This window comes from Paramisgurnus dabryanus, chromosome 7, assembly GCF_030506205.2.
Source record: "Paramisgurnus dabryanus chromosome 7, PD_genome_1.1, whole genome shotgun sequence".
In the NCBI taxonomy this organism is placed as follows: Eukaryota; Metazoa; Chordata; class Actinopteri; order Cypriniformes; family Cobitidae; genus Paramisgurnus; species Paramisgurnus dabryanus.
In genome coordinates, this window is record NC_133343.1 from 430634 (window position 1) to 453095 (window position 22462).

General features: G+C 38.5%; 3 protein-coding genes and 1 long non-coding RNA gene across 5 annotated transcripts; 1 reads left to right on the forward strand and 3 right to left on the reverse strand.

Annotated features, from left to right (window-relative positions):
* On the reverse strand, positions 1-4179 carry tab1 (TGF-beta activated kinase 1/MAP3K7 binding protein 1). The gene is made up of 11 exons (XM_065242907.2): positions 4029-4179; positions 3158-3288; positions 2850-3000; positions 2643-2729; positions 2405-2534; positions 1879-1995; positions 1695-1806; positions 1480-1624; positions 1170-1383; positions 935-1088; positions 1-714 (listed from the first exon to the last, which is right to left on the reverse strand). The coding sequence occupies exons 1-11, from the start codon at positions 4059-4061 to the stop codon at positions 501-503; spliced, it is 1488 nt and encodes a 495-aa protein (XP_065098979.1). The 5' UTR covers positions 4062-4179; the 3' UTR covers positions 1-500.
* A 143-nt stretch (positions 4180-4322) lies between these two features.
* LOC135783253 (synaptogyrin-1-like) lies at positions 4323-13282 on the reverse strand. Of its 2 annotated transcripts, none has more exons than XM_065293918.2 (4): positions 12913-13242; positions 9082-9319; positions 8820-8965; positions 4323-5657 (listed from the first exon to the last, which is right to left on the reverse strand). In XM_065293918.2, exons 1-4 carry the CDS (start codon positions 13024-13026, stop codon positions 5445-5447), a joined length of 711 nt encoding a protein of 236 aa, XP_065149990.1. In that variant the 5' UTR covers positions 13027-13242; the 3' UTR covers positions 4323-5444. The 2 variants fall into 2 exon arrangements, with proteins under 2 accessions (XP_065149990.1, XP_065149991.1); XM_065293919.2 differs by lacking the exon at positions 4323-5657 and adding an exon at positions 5664-6407 and having other exon boundaries at positions 12913-13282.
* Positions 13283-13700: 418 nt separating this feature from the next.
* On the forward strand, positions 13701-21195 carry ift27 (intraflagellar transport 27 homolog (Chlamydomonas)). The gene is made up of 7 exons (XM_065293920.2): positions 13701-13952; positions 14044-14123; positions 19864-19923; positions 20010-20069; positions 20158-20275; positions 20757-20866; positions 20945-21195. The coding sequence occupies exons 1-7, from the start codon at positions 13919-13921 to the stop codon at positions 21041-21043; spliced, it is 561 nt and encodes a 186-aa protein (XP_065149992.1). The 5' UTR covers positions 13701-13918; the 3' UTR covers positions 21044-21195.
* LOC135783349 (uncharacterized) lies at positions 16999-18733 on the reverse strand. The gene is made up of 6 exons (XR_010545616.2): positions 18581-18733; positions 18093-18192; positions 17949-18003; positions 17777-17848; positions 17569-17649; positions 16999-17079 (listed from the first exon to the last, which is right to left on the reverse strand). It is a non-coding gene; the product is annotated as an uncharacterized lncRNA (long non-coding RNA).
* Positions 21196-22462: the final 1267 nt, after the last annotated feature.

Here is a 22462-nt window from a genome sequence, read left to right on the forward strand (position 1 = left end):
CATATGAACATCCACAAGTCTTTATTATAGACATTGGAATGCACAGTAAACACATATAAGCATGTACACACACATACATAGACAGACACACACACACAAAAAAACAAACAGAAGAGCAGAGAAATAATAAATGTTCTTATAAAAACAGGTGAGTACTGTAATAATGAGCAGAAAACAGATGAGAAATAAAGTCACGTCTAATACTGGACAACACAAACCTTTGTTTGAAGAAGTGGGCCAACATTTCAAACTTAACACCATAAGATTTCCTCTTTTATATCATCAGTTTAATTATTCTATTAATGATGATCACCTTTAATTCATTTTACTAGAACCCTAAATAAATAGATATCCATTATGTGTATGTAGGTGCATACGTCGTCAGGGTCAATTCTACCTCGCTGGAACAACAGACGACTTTATTTGTTCCTCATATGACTCCGGCCCGTAAGAAAGCTTCACGCCGTGAGTTCTGATTGGTCCTCTCAGGCTACAGATGTTCAGAGTTCGGCAGTCAAGGCCTGTCCATCGCTGTGATCCGATCCCCACATCCGGTAAAACTGTGTGAAGTCCACGTACGGCGGGACCCGTCCGGTTTCATCCGGCTGAGCCGCTTGGCTTCCTCTCTGTCGAAACAAACTTCCATCTCCAGAACTGGAACTGGAACTCTGCGTGTGCGTGTTGGTGGACTGCAGCGTCTGTGTCGGGCTTTGACTGGTAAGAGGAGCGGAGACAGACAGAGAGGTGGGAAGAGAAAAGGGGGCGGGGTCAGACAGAGAGGTGGGAACAGGAAGCTCATTTATGGGCTGTAAGGCAGTCTGGGGAATCAGAGGTGTTATTAATCTAAAGTTAAGGGGCCATGAAGAGAGAGAGAGACTTGTAGATTATTTAAACATGAGCATCATTCGGGACAGGGCGAGTTTTAGATAGTTACCCAGCGGTAGGCGTGTCTCCCTCAAGTGTGGATGCCGTGTTTGAGCCGTTGGTCAGCGTGCCCTGCGATGGCATGACCAGAGACAGCGTGACACTGGTTTTACTGGTGCTCTGATGATTGGAGTACGGCACAGACACGGGGTAGATCCGTCCTCCTGCAAACACACAAATCTGTGAGCAACTGATGGCTGCGTATTTCTGTGAGACAGTCTGATCTGAGATCAGTAGCGTCTGACCTTGTGTTGGTGTGAGCGATCCGTCTGCCAGCTGGTAGTTGATGATTCTGATCAGCAGCGTCATGTCCTCGTGTCGAGCGCAGTGTGACGCTCTCTGCCTGCCGCTCACGTACACGTCGTGATGCAGCCGTTTGACGCGCTCCACCACCGACTGCGCAGCCGCCTCCAGAGTGCTCTGCAGAGCCAACTCTGCTGCTACCATGGCAACGATCTCCTAAGAGTGGGAACATGGGAAATGCAGTTCATGCAGATGACTTTACTTCAATATTCCACTCATTTATTCTCCAACAGTACACAAGTGTGTGGTCACCTGGTTGACTTGCTCCGGTCCGTGGGCCGATTCGAGGGCTTTGATGAGCCCCTCTGACATCAGCAGCAGGAAACCCGTCACCTCCTCCAGCGATTGGCCGCCGTGAATCTCAGGCTCTGCGATGATTGGCTTATTCTTTGCTGCACTGAATATGAACACGTGGTTAGAAGAGAGTCATTCATGCTGTATAAGTGATCCTGAGGCTCTATAAACACCTGAGCACATCGATGTCTGTGTAGTTAAATTTGACTTTGTAGTCGCCAATCCGACGAGTGCTGCTGTGACCAGAAATCAGTCCAGACTGCCTCAACCGCACCGGATCCAGACCTGAATGAGAAAGAGAGATGATCAGACTGTTTGTGTCAATGTGTGTCCATCTGTGTGTGTGTGTGTACTGACCCAGCTGTGCGAGTCTAGACAGCTCATCCTCGTTGTCAGTCGTGTGTGCTCGGCCGATCTGGATCACCTGGTTCTGACCATCAGTTGTGGTTTTACAAAGAAGAGCCCGATTGGTACCTAAATACAAATGCACAAATAAATCATCAGTATAGAGAAATAACAGATTGGTCTGCTGTGTGGCTGTAATAAATCTGTTGCACTTTCCTACTGTTTACATCTGTCTGAACTTAATGTGTTAAAATCCTGTACTACAACAAACACGTGTGTGTGTATGTGTGTGTGTTTAGCCCTTTTTACACAGACATTACAGAAAATTAATGGAAAATGGGTCCGGGATGGTTTGATTTTTGGTTCATTTACACTGCCAGTGATTTTTCGAAATCTGTGCATGCATTCACAGATATACTGTAAATATACACATGACATTGAAAGTCCCGCACTTATCCTTTATGTAATTATCTAGGACCAAAGTGTTATGTGAATGGGGTTTGTGTGTGTGTGTGTGTGTGTGTGTGTGTGTACGCACCTACATTGGCGATGTAGAGTTTATTATTGAGTATCAGAGCTACTATAGCTGTGGCTCCACCTGAGACCTCCTGCTCTAAAGACTTCAATCTTTCTGACATCTTCTGAGTCTGAGCTGTGAGAAAGACACCCTGACAGACAGACAGACAGACAGACATACGTAAGGTGAACATAATAAAATCTGAATACATTGTAAAAGTGATGCGTGTGTGTGTGTGTGTGTGTGTGTGTGTCATCACCTCTGGTAGTTGTGTTTGTAGGTTTGCCCTTTCTGCCAGAGCATCATCAATGGTCTCAAAGTAACTCTTCTCTACGACATCAAAAGCCTTTGAAGAAATGAGTCAAAGATGAAAGAGCAGAGAAGAGACAAATAACAAAGAGTTGGGCCAAAACATAATAAATATTTAAATTAGGAGTGAATTCATGTCTGTGTAAACCTACGATACCTGTGACAGGACTCTCCGTACGTCTGCATCCGTATGACTGACGCTCAGCTGATCCAGTAAAAGTTCGGCCGTCATTCGCTGACGCACAAAATCTGCCACCCTGCTGCCGTCATAACCATCAAACACTCCATAGAGAAAACAGCACTCGGTACTGCAGACAAAACCAGAGCAGAGTTTTATTAAACCAGATACATTATTAACATAACACGTTAAATACAGTGAACAGTTATGATTAAATATACATTTATGACCAGTAAATATTAACCGGTGGGACAAAAAAACAATAGTTGGCCGTGGGTTGACTTTACCTGAAGCGGAAATGTCCGTCTTCATTCGGGTGGCTCTGGGTCCCTTTCCCATCGGGGCCGTACACACAGTTTGGGGCTGAGCCGACGCCACACAGCTGACACAGAGGCAGATCATCTGTCCAACTCTGATGCTGAAATCAATCAATCAATCAAGTCTCATATAAACATGCTGATTTCAGATCAGACTCATTGCAGAAGACACAAACTTAAGAAATATATTCAACTTTCAAGAGAAAAACTTCAGTTTCCAAGCTTCACGCAGTCTTAAAGAGATTATCATCTAGTCACCCTGATGTCTTTATAAACCTGTAAACATTTCATTGTTCTGACAAACACATAGGAAGATATTTTGAGGAATGTTGGTAACAAAATCAATCGTAAGCCCCATTCACTTCCATAGTAGGGGAAAAAGAATACCATGGAAATGAATGGGGCTCATGAACATTACTCAAAATATCTTCCTTTGTGTTCCTCAGAACAAAGACATTTATACAGGTTTATAACAACATAAGAGTGAGTAAATGATGAGAGATATTTCATGTTTGGGTGAATTATCTCTTTAAGATGACCTGATTTTGCATGCTTTTATTCATTCTAAATGAATGGCAGTCAAAAAGCCTACAAACATACACAGCATCAGACACACCTGATCCGATCTAAACACTACTGCTGACCCTGAACACAACAGATATTTAAAACCTGAATCGGTCTATGAAATCAGCAGATGAGATGTTTAATGTTGTGAAGAGTCCCTGAAAGCTGAAGTCTTACACATACACGAGTCACTGACTGTTATATGTCTATTGATGAAGTTACACTAAATGTTTAGTAAAAAGTGTTGCTCGTTTAAAGACTTTAAACACTTCCTTACGCTTTGCATCAGACTCCAGCGCTGCGCCGCCATGTTGAGCGGAAGGACGTGACGTCAGATCTGAAGCTCATCTACGCGCATGCGCCATCATTCGGACGGCCAGATGAAGGGAACAGCTGTTTACTCATAACACCAGTATAGAAATGTAAATCTACGTTTTATTGTGATCAAACGAGACTTTTTCTGGAATATGACTGAAATAGTTTCATAATAAACTACTGCTGTAATACATTGTTACGTCTTTTCTTAGCAGTCATTGAATATAAATTTTAAAAGTGCAGAACAACAAAAAGAAACCATTTTATAAGACATTTTAATGCCAAAACATAAAACCTTTATTATTATTTCTGAACATTTATTATATACAGAGTTTTAAATAGAGCAGATATATTGGCATGAACTCTTCCCTTTATCATGACATTACACACAATACTGCACATAAATACAGTGAAAACAACTAAACACACACACACACACACACACACACACACATAGACAGGATTGTGTAAGATGTTTCTGAATGTTTTGGATTTAACTATTTATCTTGAACTCAAATCCCCTTTATTTTTCAGTGCTTGTGTCTTTTTAAAGATGTTAAATAAATCTTTGGTGTTTCCAGAGTGTTTGTGAGGTTCAAATATCATACAGATAATTTATTATAAGATGTTATAATGTCCACTATGTGGGTCTTAGCAAAAATAAGTTGTTTTGGGGTGTGTCCTTCAAAATGCAAATGAGCTGATCTCTGCATTAAATAGCAGTGCTGTGGTTGGATAGTGCAGATTTATTATTATTATAATATCCCCTTCTGACATCACAAGGGGAGCTATATTTCAATAAGCTATTTTTTCACATGCTTGCAGAGAATGGTTTACCAAAACTAAGTTACTGGGTTAATCTTTATCACATTTTCTAGGTTGATAAAAGCACATGGGGACCCAATTAAAGTCTGATTTTCATCATATGATCCCTTTAAGAATCTATTTCTACCTGATCAGACCCTTAGAAATGACTTGGTGTTGGTTTAAACCTAATGTAGTCAAGATGTCTCAGTCATATTAGTATTCACATGAAGCATATTTTAAGTAAAACACTTTACCAGTGCAAATAATAATAAATGAATGTGTACGAGAGTCGGCTGTTTTGTGTTCATTCATTCTGTGTCTCTTATTTTTGTTCATAGCACAGTAATCTTCAGACATACATGAACTGTATTTATCTCAACCTGAAACTACCTCACAGTCGTGCAGTTACAGGAACTCAATAAAAACACGATAAGAAGAATTCAACAATGCTCTGTAGTCTAAAACTTTAGCTGCAACTGTATCAAATTTAATAATGTGATTTGTGTAACATGAACACGACAGCGTCAAGTGTACCCGAACATCTGCTCATATCCCTCATGCCACAAATCATTCAGTAGTCCTGTCGCTGGTACCCTGCTGACCCATCAAAGACACCTTCACCGCTCTGCTGATAAGATCCGGCTCCTTCAGGACTCTCCAGGTCATCTCCAGCACTGTAGACGGCAGCAGCAGCATCTTGACTCGGATCAGTGTAGTCCTGGGAGAACAGGGCCGAGTCTGCACCCAGTTTATACCTCCGAAACGCTAGGAAGGCCTGTCCGGCCTGATCGGCCAATCACAGAGCAAGAATGTTGGGGGAAGAGGTTTCATGCAGGCATGGATGTCAGGATGAATTATAAGGCGGTGTGTGTTTTAACAGAGGGAATTCATTAATGTGAATGTTGAACCGAAGAGTCATGAGATGAATGCAAACCATTAAAATAAACCCAGAATAGATCAAAGTAAAAGGAATGTTACATTGTTAACAAAAGAGAATAAAAAAAGAGAGATATGAGGAGAAGGAATGATGAGGGTTTGGAGGAGAGAAAATAGAAAATGAGAGTTTTTAATCTACAGCCAATGAGATTTCATCAACATGTCACAGTACAAAGATACAAACATCACATATGTGTGTATATAACACTGCAATCTGTGGAAAAACATGCACTTTAATGGCACCTGCTGGTGAAACATTTAAACTTCACATTCCTTCAAAGCATCCTGATTCTCGTTAAAATAGGAAATTTAGTTCATTAACACTGACCTTTAATATCTATTTGTCCATAAATAATACTTAGATTCAGATCTCTCAGGAGAAATCAATATGAAGGATCTGTATTTGATATTAATTTTAAGTTCATCATCTATAACTTTGCGGTCTTCTGTGACTCCTTAACATTCAGACACATGCGAGTGGATGTTTGTTTGTCTGCGTGTGTGTGATTTCAGCGGTATGATGGGTAATAAGTTCCTCATATTCCTCTTCGAAACACACACGCTTCAGTCTTTCCCAAGAGAACAGCGTAAGAGCGCCCTGAAAAACACACACATGTTGGTGGCGCTATCATTATAAAGACGTCATAGGCGTAATGTAGTGACTAAAGGTTGTATATGTATATAACTGTGTGTATGACAAAGAAAAATCTTGAATCTTGGATTTCATACTCAGCTCCTAACCCAACCCCTAAATCTCACCCTTATAGAAAACTTACTAATTGTTTACTTGTTTAAAGGGACACTCCACTTTTTTTGAAAAAATGCTCATTTTCCAGCTCATAGCTTAGCATAATCCATTGAATCTGATTAGACCATTAGCATCGTGATAAAAAATAACCAAAGAGTTTTGGTATTTTTCCTATTTAAAGGGACACTTCACCCATTTGCATTAAGCTTTGTATAGTTAGAACCCCAGTCATGTTTTTGAATGGTCATGCATCATTTTCTCAGTTGCCGCTGAGACAGGAGAAATACAGATTTCAGTGTTGCACTTCCTTCTTTCAATGATATAAAAATCATCATTTTGCATCATTGAAAGAAGGAAGTCCAATATCTTTGTTGAGGGGGTGAGACTACAAACACCCCTTTTCTCAGTCAAATAGGCACCAAATTCGAAATGTATGCTACATTTCAACTACAAATATGACGCACTTTCAATAAAGATTAATGTTTCTACGGGTGAAATGCTCCTTTAAAACTTGACTCTTCTGTATTGACATTGTGTACTAAGACCGATGGAAAATTTTAAGTTGTGATTTTCTAGGCAGATATGGTTAGGAACTCTAATCTCATTCTGGCGTAATAATCAGTGACTTTGCTGCTGTAACATGGCTACAGCAGGTGTAGTGATATTATTCACTGCCCGAAAATAGTCCCCTTGGTTACTTTCAATGGCAGGGGACTATTTTGCGGGCAGTGCGTAATATCACTACACCTGCTGTAGACATGTTACAGCAGCAAAGTCACTGATTATTAAGGCAGTTTGAGAGTAAAGTTCCTAACCATATCTGCCTAGAAAATCACAACTTTTAATTTTCTGTCGGACTTAGTACACGATGTAACTACAAAAGAGTCAAGTTTTAAATAGGAAAAATATTGAAACTCTTTGGTTATTTTACGTGATGCTAATTGTCTACTCAGATTCAATGGATTGTGCTAAGCTATGCTAAAACTGCTTGCCCCAAACCCAGAGATCAGCTGAATGGATTCCAAAACGGTAAAAATCAAATGTTAACTGTAGGAAAGCTGGAAAATGAGCATATTTTCAGAGTGTCCCTTTAAGATGTTTATATAGTGAATGATTTGAATGATGTGGACTGCTGGGCTCATAATACAGGAGGAGTGACCTAAAACACACATTAGATTATTGGGACATTCAGTCATCATAACGGTGGCCAAACCAGTAGACACACATTAACACACATGTTCACATATTAAAGCAAGAGATGCACTACTATTCGACAGGCCAGAGACTGGAATTGGCCAATTTTACGTTTGATTGACCAGTAACCGGCTGGTCAGTCTCATGACATTCAGATTGTGAGGCAAAGTGCACGATTTCTTAAAAAATGCTTTGGAAAAGGGTGTCGGGCCGACTACCAAAACACACCTCTAGTCAATCAGCCGTAAGAGGCGTCTCTACTAAACAACATCGTTGCCTGGGTTGCGAATGTGTGGGGCGGGTCTATCAAAAGAAGGTCCAGAAACACAAATGCATATATGAAGATATTTATGGTCACAAAACTGAATAGTGTGGTGCTCGCAGAGTTAATGCACTGGAGTAGTAGTGAAGTTAACACGTCATAAGACACATAAACAATAACCGTAATTTAAACATCTAATAAAGTCCTAGTAAACCGCTGGATTAATGCAATACACTACGTGAAGATCCGTGAGAAGACGCTTTAAGCACAATATCCTGTGCCCAAGAGGCGCATTAAGGACATCTGATGATTCAAGTGCATCATTCTTCTCCCAGGATGTGCATAAGCGCTATTGTGACACTCAGTACTGAAGTCTTTCATGTAGTGACAGTTTTGCGCAATTAAGTACAAATATACTTGGACTATTTATTTGTACACACACACACACACACACACAATTCTAAATGGATCAAGAAAAATACTAGGATCAGATCGGTATTGGCCGATCCTCAGAATTTAGGTATGGAAATCGGATTGGTAATGGAAAAAGTGGTATCAACCCACCACTATTTATAATGATGAATATTGAGTCGCCAAAAATTGGTATCGTCAGGTCACAACTACAGAAAATCTGGATATTGGAATCAGCCACAAAAATTGCAATCGGTGCGTCTCTAATGAAAACACAGGCGCATCCTAATTACACACAGGCACACAAATGCCTGATTGATTCTGCCTGAAATAATCACTTCAGTTCCAGGACAAATTATCTTTTCTCACATTCAAAAAATAGAGCAGGTACAAACCCAGGTGAAGATGGAGAAGAACGAGAAGGCGATGGCCGCCCGTGCAGCGTCTCCACCTTTTCGCAGTGGGTTGTCCTCTGGTTTGGCCACCTGCCACTGATTGGCCAGTAAACAAAATCCTACAAACCACATGAAGGACCAGAACGCTGGAATAGACAGAGACAGCAGACTCAGAGAGAGAGAGAGAATATCATATACATTAAATGTACTGCTGTGTACAAGTATCGATGTGATGGATCACAAAATCTACTTCAGGTGATACCTGACGTGCCCACATCTGCCAGCACAGCTTTCTTGCGATCTTTAACGCTGCTGATCTGAGGGAAATACGCATCTAACGCCAGGAAGAGCATGCAGCACAGGAACGCCAGCGAGCCCATGCCAACAGCGTAGTTACAGGCGTTCTTGTTACGATTGAAGATGCAGAACTCCTCAGCATCACCGGGTCTGTTAATGTAGCCTTCATTAGCTATGCAGCCAAAGATCACTAATGAAAAAACCTAAATACAGACAGAGATAAGAATATTTAAAACTACTGATGGTCTTCAAAATGGTGTATTACTTCAATAGGTCATGTTTAAATCATTTATTCTTTTCAAGGTCGACTCATGATGAAAAGCTTTAAGTGTCCAAATCAGTCCACAGATTGAGATTTTCCTCCCTCTCTCTGATTCTTTAGTTATGAAAGTTACAGCTTTTTTACAGTACAATGAAATCTTTCAATTGAAATAAAAACTCTTATGATGGGAGTCTTTGAAACTTCTTTTATAATGAAATCAGTCAAGCTGTAGGAGGTACAAAAATAACGTCATTTAAAACCATGAACGTTCTGCTGAAATAGAGACAGAAACACACAGGTGTTAAAGACGAAGCAGAAACAAAACTAACTTCCTTTTTTAATGTGAAACGTCCATACTGTGTGAATGACATGCACACACGCACACACAAAATATTAACAATAAAAAGGTTCAGTATTTCCTTATCAGGATTGAAATCTTTTTTTTTCATATTTATGGTGAATGAAAAAATCTTTGTTTGGTTGGTTGTTTTGAGCACAAATTCAACAACTTTAAAGGTGCCAAAGAATGCATTGCAATAATCTGTTAAATTGTTCTCTGATATATTCATATAAGGTTTGTATCTTCATTAAGTGCAAAAATGATCCAGAGTCAGTTTTCATGTCCATTTACAACCCTAGGATTTATAATGAAATGGTCTATTATTAAGCTATTTGAAAGGGTCATGAATAATAATGTTAAACTCTGCTCTGATTGGCTGTTTCTCAGAGCAGCTCCTTCAGTAGCTCTGTGTGTGTGTGTAAACAGATCTTGAGTCTATGAGGCTGTTTACACTTGGCATTAACATGCGTTTTCGTCGATCGGATCACAAGTGGACGACGTTAATGCCAGGTGTAAACGGTGTTTAAAACGTTTTGAACGTGTCCACTTTCGACCACTTTCAACCACATTCAGAGGTAGTCGAAACCACTTTCGCTTTGGAGCTGCGGAACGCAATGTGGTTGAATGTGTTCGAACAGCCACACGCGACCGCCTTCTCTCCGCCCATTTATCTAATCTGAGCTATTAAACACAAATTTTACGTCTTTTTTTGACTTCTGGCGTGAACACACGGTGAACAGCGCTATTTTTAGCCTTTCATTGATACAACTAAAGCGGCTGATCTCCGTAGTTTCGTTTTGAAAGCGTGAAAGTTGCGCGATCCAATTTCATCAATTGCGCTGAAAATTCAGAGAAAGCTCCAACAAATAAACGTACAAAACACTGTGCAGCATGTATACTTGCTAAACAAGCAGCGGGCTCCGACATAATATAAGTTTGCGTCCATATAAACTCATAATTACTCCCGCTCGCGTTTGAATGACAGCAGAGAGACTCGCCCACCGTCTTACGGACCGTCCCCTCACAGTATTCAGGACAGAAGTGGTTGAAAGTGGACCAAAGAGACGGATTTAAATACCAGATGCAAATGTAAAGTGTCTCTCTCGTCCACTTGTGATCCGATCGATAAAAACACATCTTAATACCAAGTGTAAACAGCCCCTGTATTAGAGGTGGACCGATATGGCTTTTTCTCTGGCCGATGCCGATATTTAGAAATCAGGGCAGCCGATGGCCGATATGTTTGGCCGATTTTCTATATGTACATAATAATCAAAATGTTCTCATCATAAGCAGATATTTTAAATGTAAAAATGTCACTATTTAAGTCAAAGTATTTTAAAAAATGATGACTGGTCTTTCTGAAGAGTTTTACAACCTCCTCTGCAGCATGCATTTATCAGACACAGATATTACCTGACACTCTGCTGTCATCATCTTTGATCAGTTTTTTACCATGGCTTTTATTGCTTTGTAGGATTAAATCCTTATTTGGTAGACCTGATAAATTATTTATTCATCATAAAGTTAACATAGTAAATGTCTATGTTTTTTAGTTGAGACTGTTATTTAGGGCAAATCTTTCTAAACACATTTCCATTCTCATTTCTGAGGCGCTATAAGTGACTGATTGTGCTGACAGTGACGTCTTGTGAGTTTAGTGTTGGGACAGATCTGTTGTAACAACATTGTTCTTAATTTAATGTGTAATTTAATGTTGGGGCGTACATCTGGACTGTAACGTCACAGTTGGTGTTATGTTGAGATTGGTCTGTTTTCCATCGGTCTTTTGGGGTTTACATAAGGAGGAGGAAACAATCGTGTTTAAGGCTCATGATATGTCATTACCATGTACAAAACTCTTATTATTCATTTATGTCTAACTTAAATAAAGTTTTATATTCTACGGCACCTTTAAACATTTAACTCATGGAGATTTTAAGTGATGATTTGATTAGCTGTGCTGATGTTACAGGTGGTTGTTAGGATGACTGGTTACTGGTCAAAGTAAGAAAAAGCCCAATTCTCTATGGGTTTGTAAGGACATGAAGTCACTTCTGCATGTGGTTTATAACTTTGTAAAATTATACAAATGAGGGAAATTCAGCTTCAGTAGATTCATTTCACCCTCGCTTTCATTATAAAGCTAACTGTGTCACGACCGCAGACAGAGGAGTGAAGACCAGGTAAGAGTGAATCCATTTGCAGTAATACTTTTAAAAATAAACGACGTAGCACAAAAACAAACACTGGAAAACACTACACACGGTGACACGTAACAACAACAATGAACCGTAACAAACAGGTGAACAGGAAGTGACTAAATACATGACAATTACCAATAGGAGAACTGAAACAATAATAAACAGATACAAGACACCTGAGACAATTAAATGAAACCATGGTAACAAATGATGGGGTGGAGATATAAACAAGGCAAGAGAGACGGGCAAATAATAATACAAGAAGTCAAACAAAACAAACAAAGACACAACCCTAACAAACTGTGTGTCATTCAATCTGAAGATAAAAATGAATTAGTAGTTTTGGACACATTATATTGTATTATACCACGGGTCTGTTGGGTACCCTGCTGAAAAAAAAAACAGAATAGACCAGCATAATTCCCATGCTGGTTTGTTGCTGGTTTAGCATACCAGCACCAAAACACAACATATGCTGGTCTTGCTGGTATGCTGTTTTTTAAGCAGGGTAATAAATGGGACTTGAAGCCCACTGTTTGCTGTGGTCAATTTAAAACTTTATTTTAATAAGGGTTAGGGTTGCATCCTTATTGTATAGTTTTACGCATTTGGGAGATCAAACCATCCAAAGTGATTTAAACTTCCTATAGGCTACTATATATTAGTAATCAAATTGGTAATCAAATCCCATAACCTTGGTGTTTTCAGCATCATGTTTCTCCAGTTATAATACAGGAATACAAATTTATACATACACAACCATTAACATATCCTCTATCTAAAGCTAATATAGATATAATATAAAGTCAGCATCCCTACATACACGCACGCGCGCGCGCACACGTGTGTGTTTGACTGGTCCAGGAACATGTTTCTAGTAGGAAATGAATGCGAGTGATGCAAGAAAAGCGGAATGAGACTGAGGTGTTACAACATCATTTCGACCGAACCCTCAAACACTCCACAACCCGAACCGTGATCGCTACGTACCCACGACACGATCCTGAGCCCGGTTTGCGGCTGCTGGATGAACGTGATCGGGTCGAATGCCCCGCCGGATCTGCCCGCGCCGTACGCGCCGAAGCCCTGCTGCATCTCGTCCATCAGCGCGCGCTCCCGTGTCCGTCAGGCTCTCTGTGACCGCCGCCGGTTCCGTTATTTATCACCAGCAACAACCGGCGATAAATCACGATTTCTGTCTGTCTGCGTAAATCTCCTCGGCTGTCTGTGACTGACTGTCGCTCTCACAGCAACGAGCGCGCTTCAGAGAGGAGGAGAGAGAGCCCGTAGGGAGTGTGCAGGCGCGTGCTTCTGTTTGAGCGCGTGTCCGCGGTGATTGAAGAGTCGATACAGAGATGCAGTGAAACATGCAAACAGCGCAAAACATGATGCTGTATTTACGTCATTTACACCGATAATGATGCACGTGAAAGACGAATCTTTGAAGTACAATCATTTAAGGTTGTCAATGTGAATATATTTATTTTGATTGAGTGTTGAGCCGAATCAACATGAAAACCAAGAGCAGCTGTTGGAGTCATCAACTAAAACAACATCTGTGAGGACCACCAAACATTGAGCTCTCCTCAGAAATACACGGAGAAACTTAAACATTTTTTGCTCGTCCTCACCTTATTATTCCAACTGCAGTGATATCATTTCATTGTATTTTTCTCAATATCAAAGTCAAGTCAGCGTCTTTATGAGCAGCAACAGTTGATTTAATGACTCACACTCAGTTAGTAGTTTGTGAGAAGAAGCCCGCCCTCTAGTGGTGACGTACTATTAAATGTAGAAGTGACGTTCTTCAACGCTAAACCCGCTGAACCAATCATATTGCCTGATAAATGCGGTTAGACCAATAGAAACTCTTAACCTCAGTTACCAAGCAACGCGTGGGGTTTAGGTTGCCGTGCCATAAGGAAGAAAGAGACACGCGTACACAATCACATTAAATTCTGTGTTTGATCATTTGGTCGCTGTTGTGTTTAGTCTGATGGTGAAGTTAAGAGCGAGATGTGTTGTCGTGGGTAAGAATCCGTTTCATTGTTTTACTACACACTGAGTTTGTGTATTTGTTTAAGTGCATGACGGCTCGTGTGTGTGTGTGTGTGTGTTCAGGAGATGCAGCTGTAGGGAAGACTTCTCTCTGTCACATGTTTCGCAGTGATGGTGCTGTGTTTCAGAAGAACTACAGTATGGTAATAGCCAGCATCCGAACACAACAACAACATCTACACAACATAAGTGACGTCATTACATTCACTTCACACAGAAACAATCATGATTTGAGTGATTATGAGTGTTTTTGTGAGGAGCAGTAAAACGGCATCACAAGTTCCTTCAGATGTTACACCATTATTGAGACCAATGTTGGGTGTAATTAGTTAGTTACTAAGTAATTAGTTACAGTCATTTAATAACTTTATCCACTGAAACAGTACAGTAAGGGATTGCTCAATAATTTAATGACAGGAACTTTTGATGTAATTGAAGTAAATGTTGTGTATGGACTTTAGATGAATGATATATAATTCAATAATAGATTTAACATTAACATTTAAAGTCTAAGGTTAAAATAACACTCTAGTGTAGTTTACAATTCACACAATTAACTAGTTGGTTATCATTAGCATGAATATTACTGAGATATTGGTTGTTTATTAGCACATATTAATGTCTGATTCTGCAAAACCTTATTCTACACCCTAAATCCTACCAATAATTCAACTTAACAACTACTTTACTAAGGATTAGCAGTAATTAAGAGTAAATTGAGGAAAAAGTAGTTTCTAGTTAGTTAATAGAGAGAATTGGGCCGTTTCAAGCCATTCCCAACAAACATTTGGACGTGTGATGACCGTTGAAAAGACGTCCGTTCGTCACGTCCCGTCCGCGTTGAAAAATATATCCAAAATGAAAGTTGAGCCGACGTCTTTGACGTCATCTGGCCGTGAATTACACGTCTTTTCTGCACGTCCCTGGACGTCTAAATGCGCCGTATTTTGGATGTTTAAATGTGTTCCTGCATAGTTTAAATATATGTTTTAAGCCGTCATATAGCAAACATGTGGACGTTTTATGACCGTTGAAAAGATGACCCTTCGTCACGTCCCATCGCGGTTGAAAAATACCCTAAATTAAAGTTGAGCGGACGTCTTTGACGTCATTTGGCCGTGAATTACACGTCTTTTCTGCCCGTCCCTGGACGTCTAAATGTGCCGTCTTCTGGATGTTTAAATGTGTTGCTGCATAGTTTAAATGTATGCATATAAAATGAATATACACCCATTGTGTAACATCGTGAAAGGCAATCAATTGTATTGAGGTTTAACACATATTCACAAAGGTTCAAAATCGGTTCAAAATTGGTCCAGTCAGACCTGAACGTCCATAAACCGTTTTAACCACGTGTACTTCACAAACACATTAAAGAATACATTATTTGTGGCCATAACAAAAAAAGAAGCATGTTCTGATTTAGCACTTTTTATTTTTTTAACCATTTAACTATAATAACAACTTCAAAACACTTTCTATAAAGGGATAGTTCACCCAAAAATTAATATTTAGTCATTTATTCCCTCTCATGTTTCAAACCTGTATACCCTTCTATGTTCTGCTGAACACAAAGATATGTGAAAGAATGTTTTTAACAAAGCAGATCCCACAACCCATTACTACAATTGTAAAAAAAAATATTGACAGTTAATTGGTTGTGAAGTTACAAACATTCTTCAATCTTTGTGTTCAGCAGAAAATATAAAGGTATACAGGTTTGAAACATGTGGATAAGAAAATTATAACAATTTTCCTTTTTTGGTGAACTCTCTCTTTAACACATCACAGCTGTTTGGCTTTTTTGTATCCACCACCCCCAGCTCTTCCTGGAGCGTGCTTGAGGTGGTCTGCCATAGCTGCATCTATTTCCGAGTCTGTGGCATTTGGGCTCCACCTCTTCACAGCATCTGAAGGAAGAGAAGAATATGTTTCTTTTTAAAATAAATACAATTAAAATTTTGAGGCAAATGACATGCACTTACTTTCAAAATATTTATGGTCTACAGCTAAAATGATATATTAATATTATATATATTATTGTACAAAATATGCTCTGCTTTAAATAAGTGTTAGATCAGTTGTGGGGGATACAGCATTTGTCCCCTCCCTCTACAAAACCACTGTGGTGCCCTTGAGAAAGACCCTTAACTAGGTGTGTCAAAAAATGAACAGGATATTTCTGATAAAGACAGGTGAGCTGTGATGTCCCCTGAATAGATCAAGCATAACAATAAAATTACAATCAATATACAAGAACAAGTTTTTTTTAGATCAACATTCCCCAAATTACCTTGAATAACATAATACAAAGGTGTGCCTTTAAAAGACTTCTTTTCCAGATGTCCACCACCCCTCATATTGAACTTTGCCATAAGACAATTTGACATCATTCTGTGAAAGAAATGTAAGATTACTTCACCTTAGACAAATAACCTAAAAGGTCAATAAATCACAATTAACAGTAATGAGCAATTGCATAAAATGTTTAAACATACACTATGTGTTAACACTTCACAACTTCACTTGTTTCATCTACCATGTAACAAGTGCTATGAACTATATCCTCATCCCTAACTTTGGGTGACAAGTAATGGCTTACACTGAAATTATGTTTTGATTTCTTGTTTTCAGTATGGCTGACTGTTTAAGTCATTACGAACATTAAAACTTCTCAACAAGTGATGTGTGACGGATTAAATCCTGAATTGAAGTAATATAAATAGCTGGGTTAATTATGGTGGTAATCAATATATATTCCTTAAATATTATGCAGGATTACACAAATCAAGAGAAATACATACCTGTTCATAACGTTGTTCACGCAGTCTCTGACAGAATATCCACCAACTCAGACAGTTGCTGGAACTAAATGTGAAAACAATTGAAATAATGTTATAGAAAGATAGATGGAAATATAAATACATATTCTTTATGTCATAACTTACGCAGATCACCTTGTTATCAACATATTTGATGTATTCATAATGCACAATACACAGTCATATAGCATTTCTTACATGTTGCATTTGAAGGTGAGGCCATAGGTGAAGAATCAGGTAGTCTCCATCCGGTAATTTTTTCGTTGTGTTACCTCACCTGTACAAATAGAGTTAATTATATGGTAGTTTAAAATATTAACAGTAAATCACTTCACAGTGTAATACTGCATTAGTTATGAAATCAGCTGGCTGTACTTTTAGGTCTTTGTGGTTGAGCAATGACAGATATTATAAGCTCTGTATTTGTAACTATTAACTCAGATTCAGAGAAATGTAAATATGTTTATACTCTTAGCTTTGTTGTCACTAATGTAAAATCTTGCATGACACCTTGCATGTAATTTCATTAAGTACAATAAACATTTTAAAAAATACATAGTAGTGTAAAATATTAAAATAAATCACTTTTTATATCAAAGTTTTTGGATATTATGTTGACATTCAGGCAAAACCCTGACTCATGGAATACATTTTTACCTAAAAATGAGAATGACATTATAAAAGGCAAAAGTGTATGCACTTAGGAGCCAAGCAATGTGTTTGTATAGTGTGGGAATGCACCAAAAAAAGCATCAGTAGCACGTACGTCTCATAGTGTCACAGCTTATTCTAGGGTATAGATCAATCACACCATTGTGATACCGATGTTTACTGTCATGAAGTGTGCCTGTGTAAACAAAATACACCAAAACAATTTATATACATTTTTGAGTTTCATATCAAAATATATAAAAGTCATTTTTGAAAGAATCATGTTTTTTCGTAGTATTAAGCAAAAGCAGTCAAAAACTTACAACTTAATGTAGGGTAGACAAAGTCAGGGGTCGGGCACGCCTCATCTAAGTGTGGTGGACACAAAACTTGATCTTTAGCACAAACAAGGACATATGAAACATTAGAACATTAACAAATGTGTAGACTGTTTAAGTCATATCTACAAAAATTCATATCTACAGTTTTCCATACCTTTTTTTATTGTTTGTAGAATGCACATCTTTATTTGGTTTGTGTTGACCTTCAACTGTAAATAAAACGAAATTGTAATTATTGATATTAACTCCACAATAACAACTCCAATTTGTTAATGTATTTTCAAACTGAGACATTTACCTGACTTGGGTTTTGGGTGGTTATATTTTGGAGGGTCTGTGTAGGACACAGTGCCTTTAACAGCTTGTTTATTTTTTATTTGGATGAGGTTCTGCTTTTCCTTTGTACAAAACAAAAGCAAAGGAAGTTAATCAAACAAAAACTTCTGCTAAACTTTTAATGCAAAACAGTATTTAATATTTTGCATGTGCAATGTTTAGGCAATCAAATCATTGTAATTCCATTAATGCCAAATAACTTTTATTTTTCAGATAATTTACTTTCTGAAAGAGACTTTCAAGAGGCTACATTAATAAGTTACTTTGACTGTATCCTTAAACATACTTTATACCATGTATAAGTTCAAAGTACGTTAGCTTTTAGCCTTCTAGCTAATTATTGCAATACTCAGTGTGGACAATTCTGGCAACGTTTATTTCGGAGCCTTCGTGTCAAACAAGTAAAACTTAAGCACGTTAATCAAATAATACACAATGTAGCCTACTTACCCAACAGTAGATTTTGAATGATATATAGACAAAACTCCCTCGTAATCGCTCCTCGTGTTTGAATGTGAACTTCCGGAAGAACGCGTGACGTCACCACTATCTCGCGAGATAATCTGTCCTATCGCGGGATTTTGTAATATCCCCAGATTTATCACTATATTTCTTAAATTAATAGCACAGTTTTTGAAATTACATCCAACTCAGACCTAAATGGTGACCGGATATGTATCTGTTTTACATTTATATGCATACATTCAATAATAAAACAGCTTGGAATAATGACTAAAATGCAGTGTGGCTTTGCAATCACACTGGGCACTTTGTGATTATAATTTATTTAAACAAGATAAAGTTAATATATTTACTTTGTATACAAATCGTGTATTTCATAAAGATTATCCTGTTTTTTTCCTACTAGTCTAGTCTAGACGTGTAAAAGACGTCAGTGGACGTCTATTCACAACCTCTTAAAAACCTACTTTTTGCACTTAAATTAATTATTGCAGTATTAACCAAGGTGTAAGCACAGCATTTGCATATTTCACAATGACTTTATAGAAGGTTTATGATTTTTTATAGAGGGTCATGATGGACTATAAATGCACGTGTAAAAGACGTCACCTAGTGACGTCCTCTTACAACCGATTCACAACAGGGTATAAATATTGAAGCACGCGTAGTAAAAGTCAAAGTAACAATTATACATGCAACCCCATAGAACTATAGACATGTACAAATGTATCTGAATGCATTTTTATGAAATGTTCTGTGTTACATATTTTCACCGATTTGTGCCGTCATACCGCGACTATTTTTGGCCAGGGACACGACGTTGCGGTCGGACCAATGTTTGCTGGGTTCTTTGTTTCATTCACTACATAATATTGAGAGAGTAATACTTTTTTGAGAGAGTAATGTGTACAGTAATCTAATTACATGACAGAAGATGTAGTTAGTAACTAGTAATCAATAATTGTTTTGAGTAACTTACCCAACACTGGTTAAGACAGAGATGTGATCTGTTGACTTCAGCTAATGTAAGTGATGGATAGATTGATACAGAGCGGTCTGATTCTCATCTCAGATTGTGTTTGCTGGTAATGATGAGGCATCGTTTCCCATCATCGTCTGTGCTCATGAGCGTGAGGTCACAGCTGTCAGATGAATGATGGGTAGTGATGCTGTTTTACTACAGGTGATGTTTAGAGACTCTGATAGGAGCAGATCACTTTAACAAGAAACAACTGTGACTATTTGTTTGTTTGTTTGTTTGTTTGTTTAAGACTGTTGGTGTTGAGCTGATGGAGAAATCTGTGTTCATTCCAGACTCCAGTGATAGTGTGGTAAACACACGCACGCACACAACCACACACACACACACTTTGTGTTGACTGACTGACAGTGTAATTGTGTGTTTTCTCTCTGTCAGGAGTTTTATATCTATGACTCTGCTGGACGAGAGTTGTTTGCAGACGCCTGTGAGAACGTTGTGAGTAAAATGTTTTGTGTTGAGTAAACTGACTTAATATCACGATAACCTGATGTGTGTTGTCTAACATGTATGATGTGTGTGTTAGTGGGGTCAACCGTCTGTGATCTGTGTGGTTTTTGACATTACCAGTGAAGCCTCGTTCACCAGCTGCAGTCGATGGGTTGAGAGAGTTCAGTCTCACTGTAATGGACTGCAGGTACCAGGTGAGAGTTTATAAACACACACACACTAGTAGACTCTTAGACCATTAGTTTAAAGCTAAATCCACCTTCAGTTTCTTTTTTAATCCCCATTAAACCAAAGCAGTCTCATTAGACATGCTGTTTTGATTCTCTTGTCATTGTGACATCACACTGATAAAGCCCCGCCCATTGCCACTAACTGACTGCTTACTTTTACCCAAAAGCTTTTCTAAATGTGTTTGTTAATGCAGCTAAATATACTATTGTCTCAGACTGTATTTACAGGAATCAAATCTGATTAAACTGAAAGCGCTCGCTGTCTGTGTGAAAGTGAACTTTTTGAATTAGTGTGATTTACGTCACGTCTGTAAACAGACCTTTAGAGAAGACAGCTACTACATCACGTCAGGTCAGGTGTGTGTGCTGCTGCGGATGGTGAAGAGTTTGTAGTTTGTTCAGTTCATCTAGATGATGGTGTCGTGTTGTGTGTGTTTGTTTACAGGTGTATTGGTGGGTAATAAGTGTGACCTGTCATCCAGGAGAGAAGTGGAGACTTCTGAAGCTCAGACCTGGGCTCAGACTCACGGGCTTCAGTACCACGAGACATCAGCTGTAAGTTAAAACACATTCATCTCACAAAGTCTCTCTGATGAAGATCTAAACTCAACTGTTGTTGTGTTGATCTGACAGAAAGAAATCGGACAGTTTGAAGCTCCGTTCCTGAGTTTAGCTCAGATGTTTTACTCCCACTATCAGGATCAGATACAGAACATCAGGAGTCTTCTTTAAACTTCTCTGATATTGTTTAGGAAGTGTTTGTTATGATTTAGTAGTGAAAGTTTGTTTTTGTGTAAAGTCTTTGTCAGAAATATTTATGTGATCTGAACATAATTTCATGATATTGTGTTTTAGAGTTCTGAATAAAGATCTTCATAAAGAAGCTCGTATCGTTTATGGTTTACACAGACAAACAAACACACACACACACACACACATGTTGGCATATGTGGTTTACACAAACTGTATATTGTATTCCCCTAACCTACCCCAGTTTACGGGAACACTTCCTTTGTTTATAGCATAATTAACATGTCTTAAAGGTCCCTTTAATACCCTACTCATCCTGAAGTCATCTGAGATACATAAGTTCATCATTTTTCAGACAAACACATTTTCGGTTATTTTAGTAAATGTTTTAGATCTTCCAAGCTTCATAACAGTTAGAAATGGTTTCTTATTACTTCAAGTCCAAAAAATGTGCATCTATCCTTTACAGATGTAATCCACACGGCTCCAGGAGGATAAATCAAGGCCTTATAAGGGCAAACCATGCAATTTTGCAAAAACAAATCCATATTTAAAACTTTATAAACGAATAATAATCTAACAGTTCTTTGCGATACAATACAATATCGATTATCTTCGCCAGCGATGCTATGTTTGACAATATATCAAATGTTTCTTTGATGCAATTATGGTTCGATTCGATTAATTTATATAAACTTTAATATTATGTGCCTAGTTAAGCCGTTACATTTTTAATAACTCACAGATGCAACCAAAATATATAACATGAACATTTAATTAAACTCTTTATGAAAGGATCTTGGGCATCTGGTGAATGTGTGTTGGATTTGACTGAAAACTAGTTATTATGAAGAGGGAAGTCGATACCCATAGGACCCTCACGTTAAAATGCCCAACTTTACAATAAAAACAAATATGTTTACAGCCTTGTACAAAAAGTGTTTTTGGTCTATATAGCTCATTTTGCCCTTCATGACAACTGTGGGGAGGGGGGTGAACTCATTGTTTAAATGATATTAAGCCTTAAAGTTCTGCATAATTAAGACCACTTAAGTGACGGGTGAACTGCAACTGCTGTCACTACCGTTGAGCTAGGCGAGCGTGGCCTCACCCACATCCTGCCTCTTTACCAATTTTAGTTACCTGCGACTGACGCGCGGCCAAGATTGCGACGGCAGGCACCACCTACTATTGGCTTCAAAAAAGCTCTTCACAAAACTATGGGTGACATCACGGACACTATGTCCATCTTTTTTTTACAGTCTATTGGTCATTTTAATTTCAGTCGCTTTAGACGCTACACCAGGGCTCTTCAACTTCTCTTCTTCGAGGGTAAAATTGTACATATGACACATAATCAGTCTTCACCTAATGACTAAAATTGCACTTTTCTTTTTTAAT

What these genes read in the sequence shown, in the direction of transcription:
- tab1 (XM_065242907.2), bottom strand. Translation starts at nt 4,061, where the DNA reads ATGGCGGCGCAGCGCTGGAGTCTGATGCAAAGC. An exon ending in GACGGACATTTCCGCTTCAG is followed by an intron (nt 3,001 to 3,157) that starts GTAAAGTCAACC and finishes TTTTGTCTGCAG; the next exon opens with TACCGAGTGCTGTTTTCTCT. An exon ending in GGAGACACGCCTACCGCTGG is followed by an intron (nt 715 to 934) that starts GTAACTATCTAA and finishes TCCTCTTACCAG; the next exon opens with TCAAAGCCCGACACAGACGC.
- LOC135783253 (XM_065293918.2), bottom strand. Translation starts at nt 13,026, where the DNA reads ATGGACGAGATGCAGCAGGGCTTCGGCGCGTACGGCGCGGGCAGATCC. An exon ending in GGCTCAGGATCGTGTCGTGG is followed by an intron (nt 9,320 to 12,912) that starts GTACGTAGCGAT and finishes GTCTGTATTTAG; the next exon opens with GTTTTTTCATTAGTGATCTT. An exon ending in GGCAGATGTGGGCACGTCAG is followed by an intron (nt 8,966 to 9,081) that starts GTATCACCTGAA and finishes TGTCTATTCCAG; the next exon opens with CGTTCTGGTCCTTCATGTGG.
- ift27 (XM_065293920.2), top strand. Translation starts at nt 13,919, where the DNA reads ATGGTGAAGTTAAGAGCGAGATGTGTTGTCGTGG. An exon ending in TTCAGAAGAACTACAGTATG is followed by an intron (nt 14,124 to 19,863) that starts GTAATAGCCAGC and finishes TGTTTGTTTAAG; the next exon opens with ACTGTTGGTGTTGAGCTGAT. An exon ending in CAGACGCCTGTGAGAACGTT is followed by an intron (nt 20,070 to 20,157) that starts GTGAGTAAAATG and finishes TGTGTGTGTTAG; the next exon opens with TGGGGTCAACCGTCTGTGAT.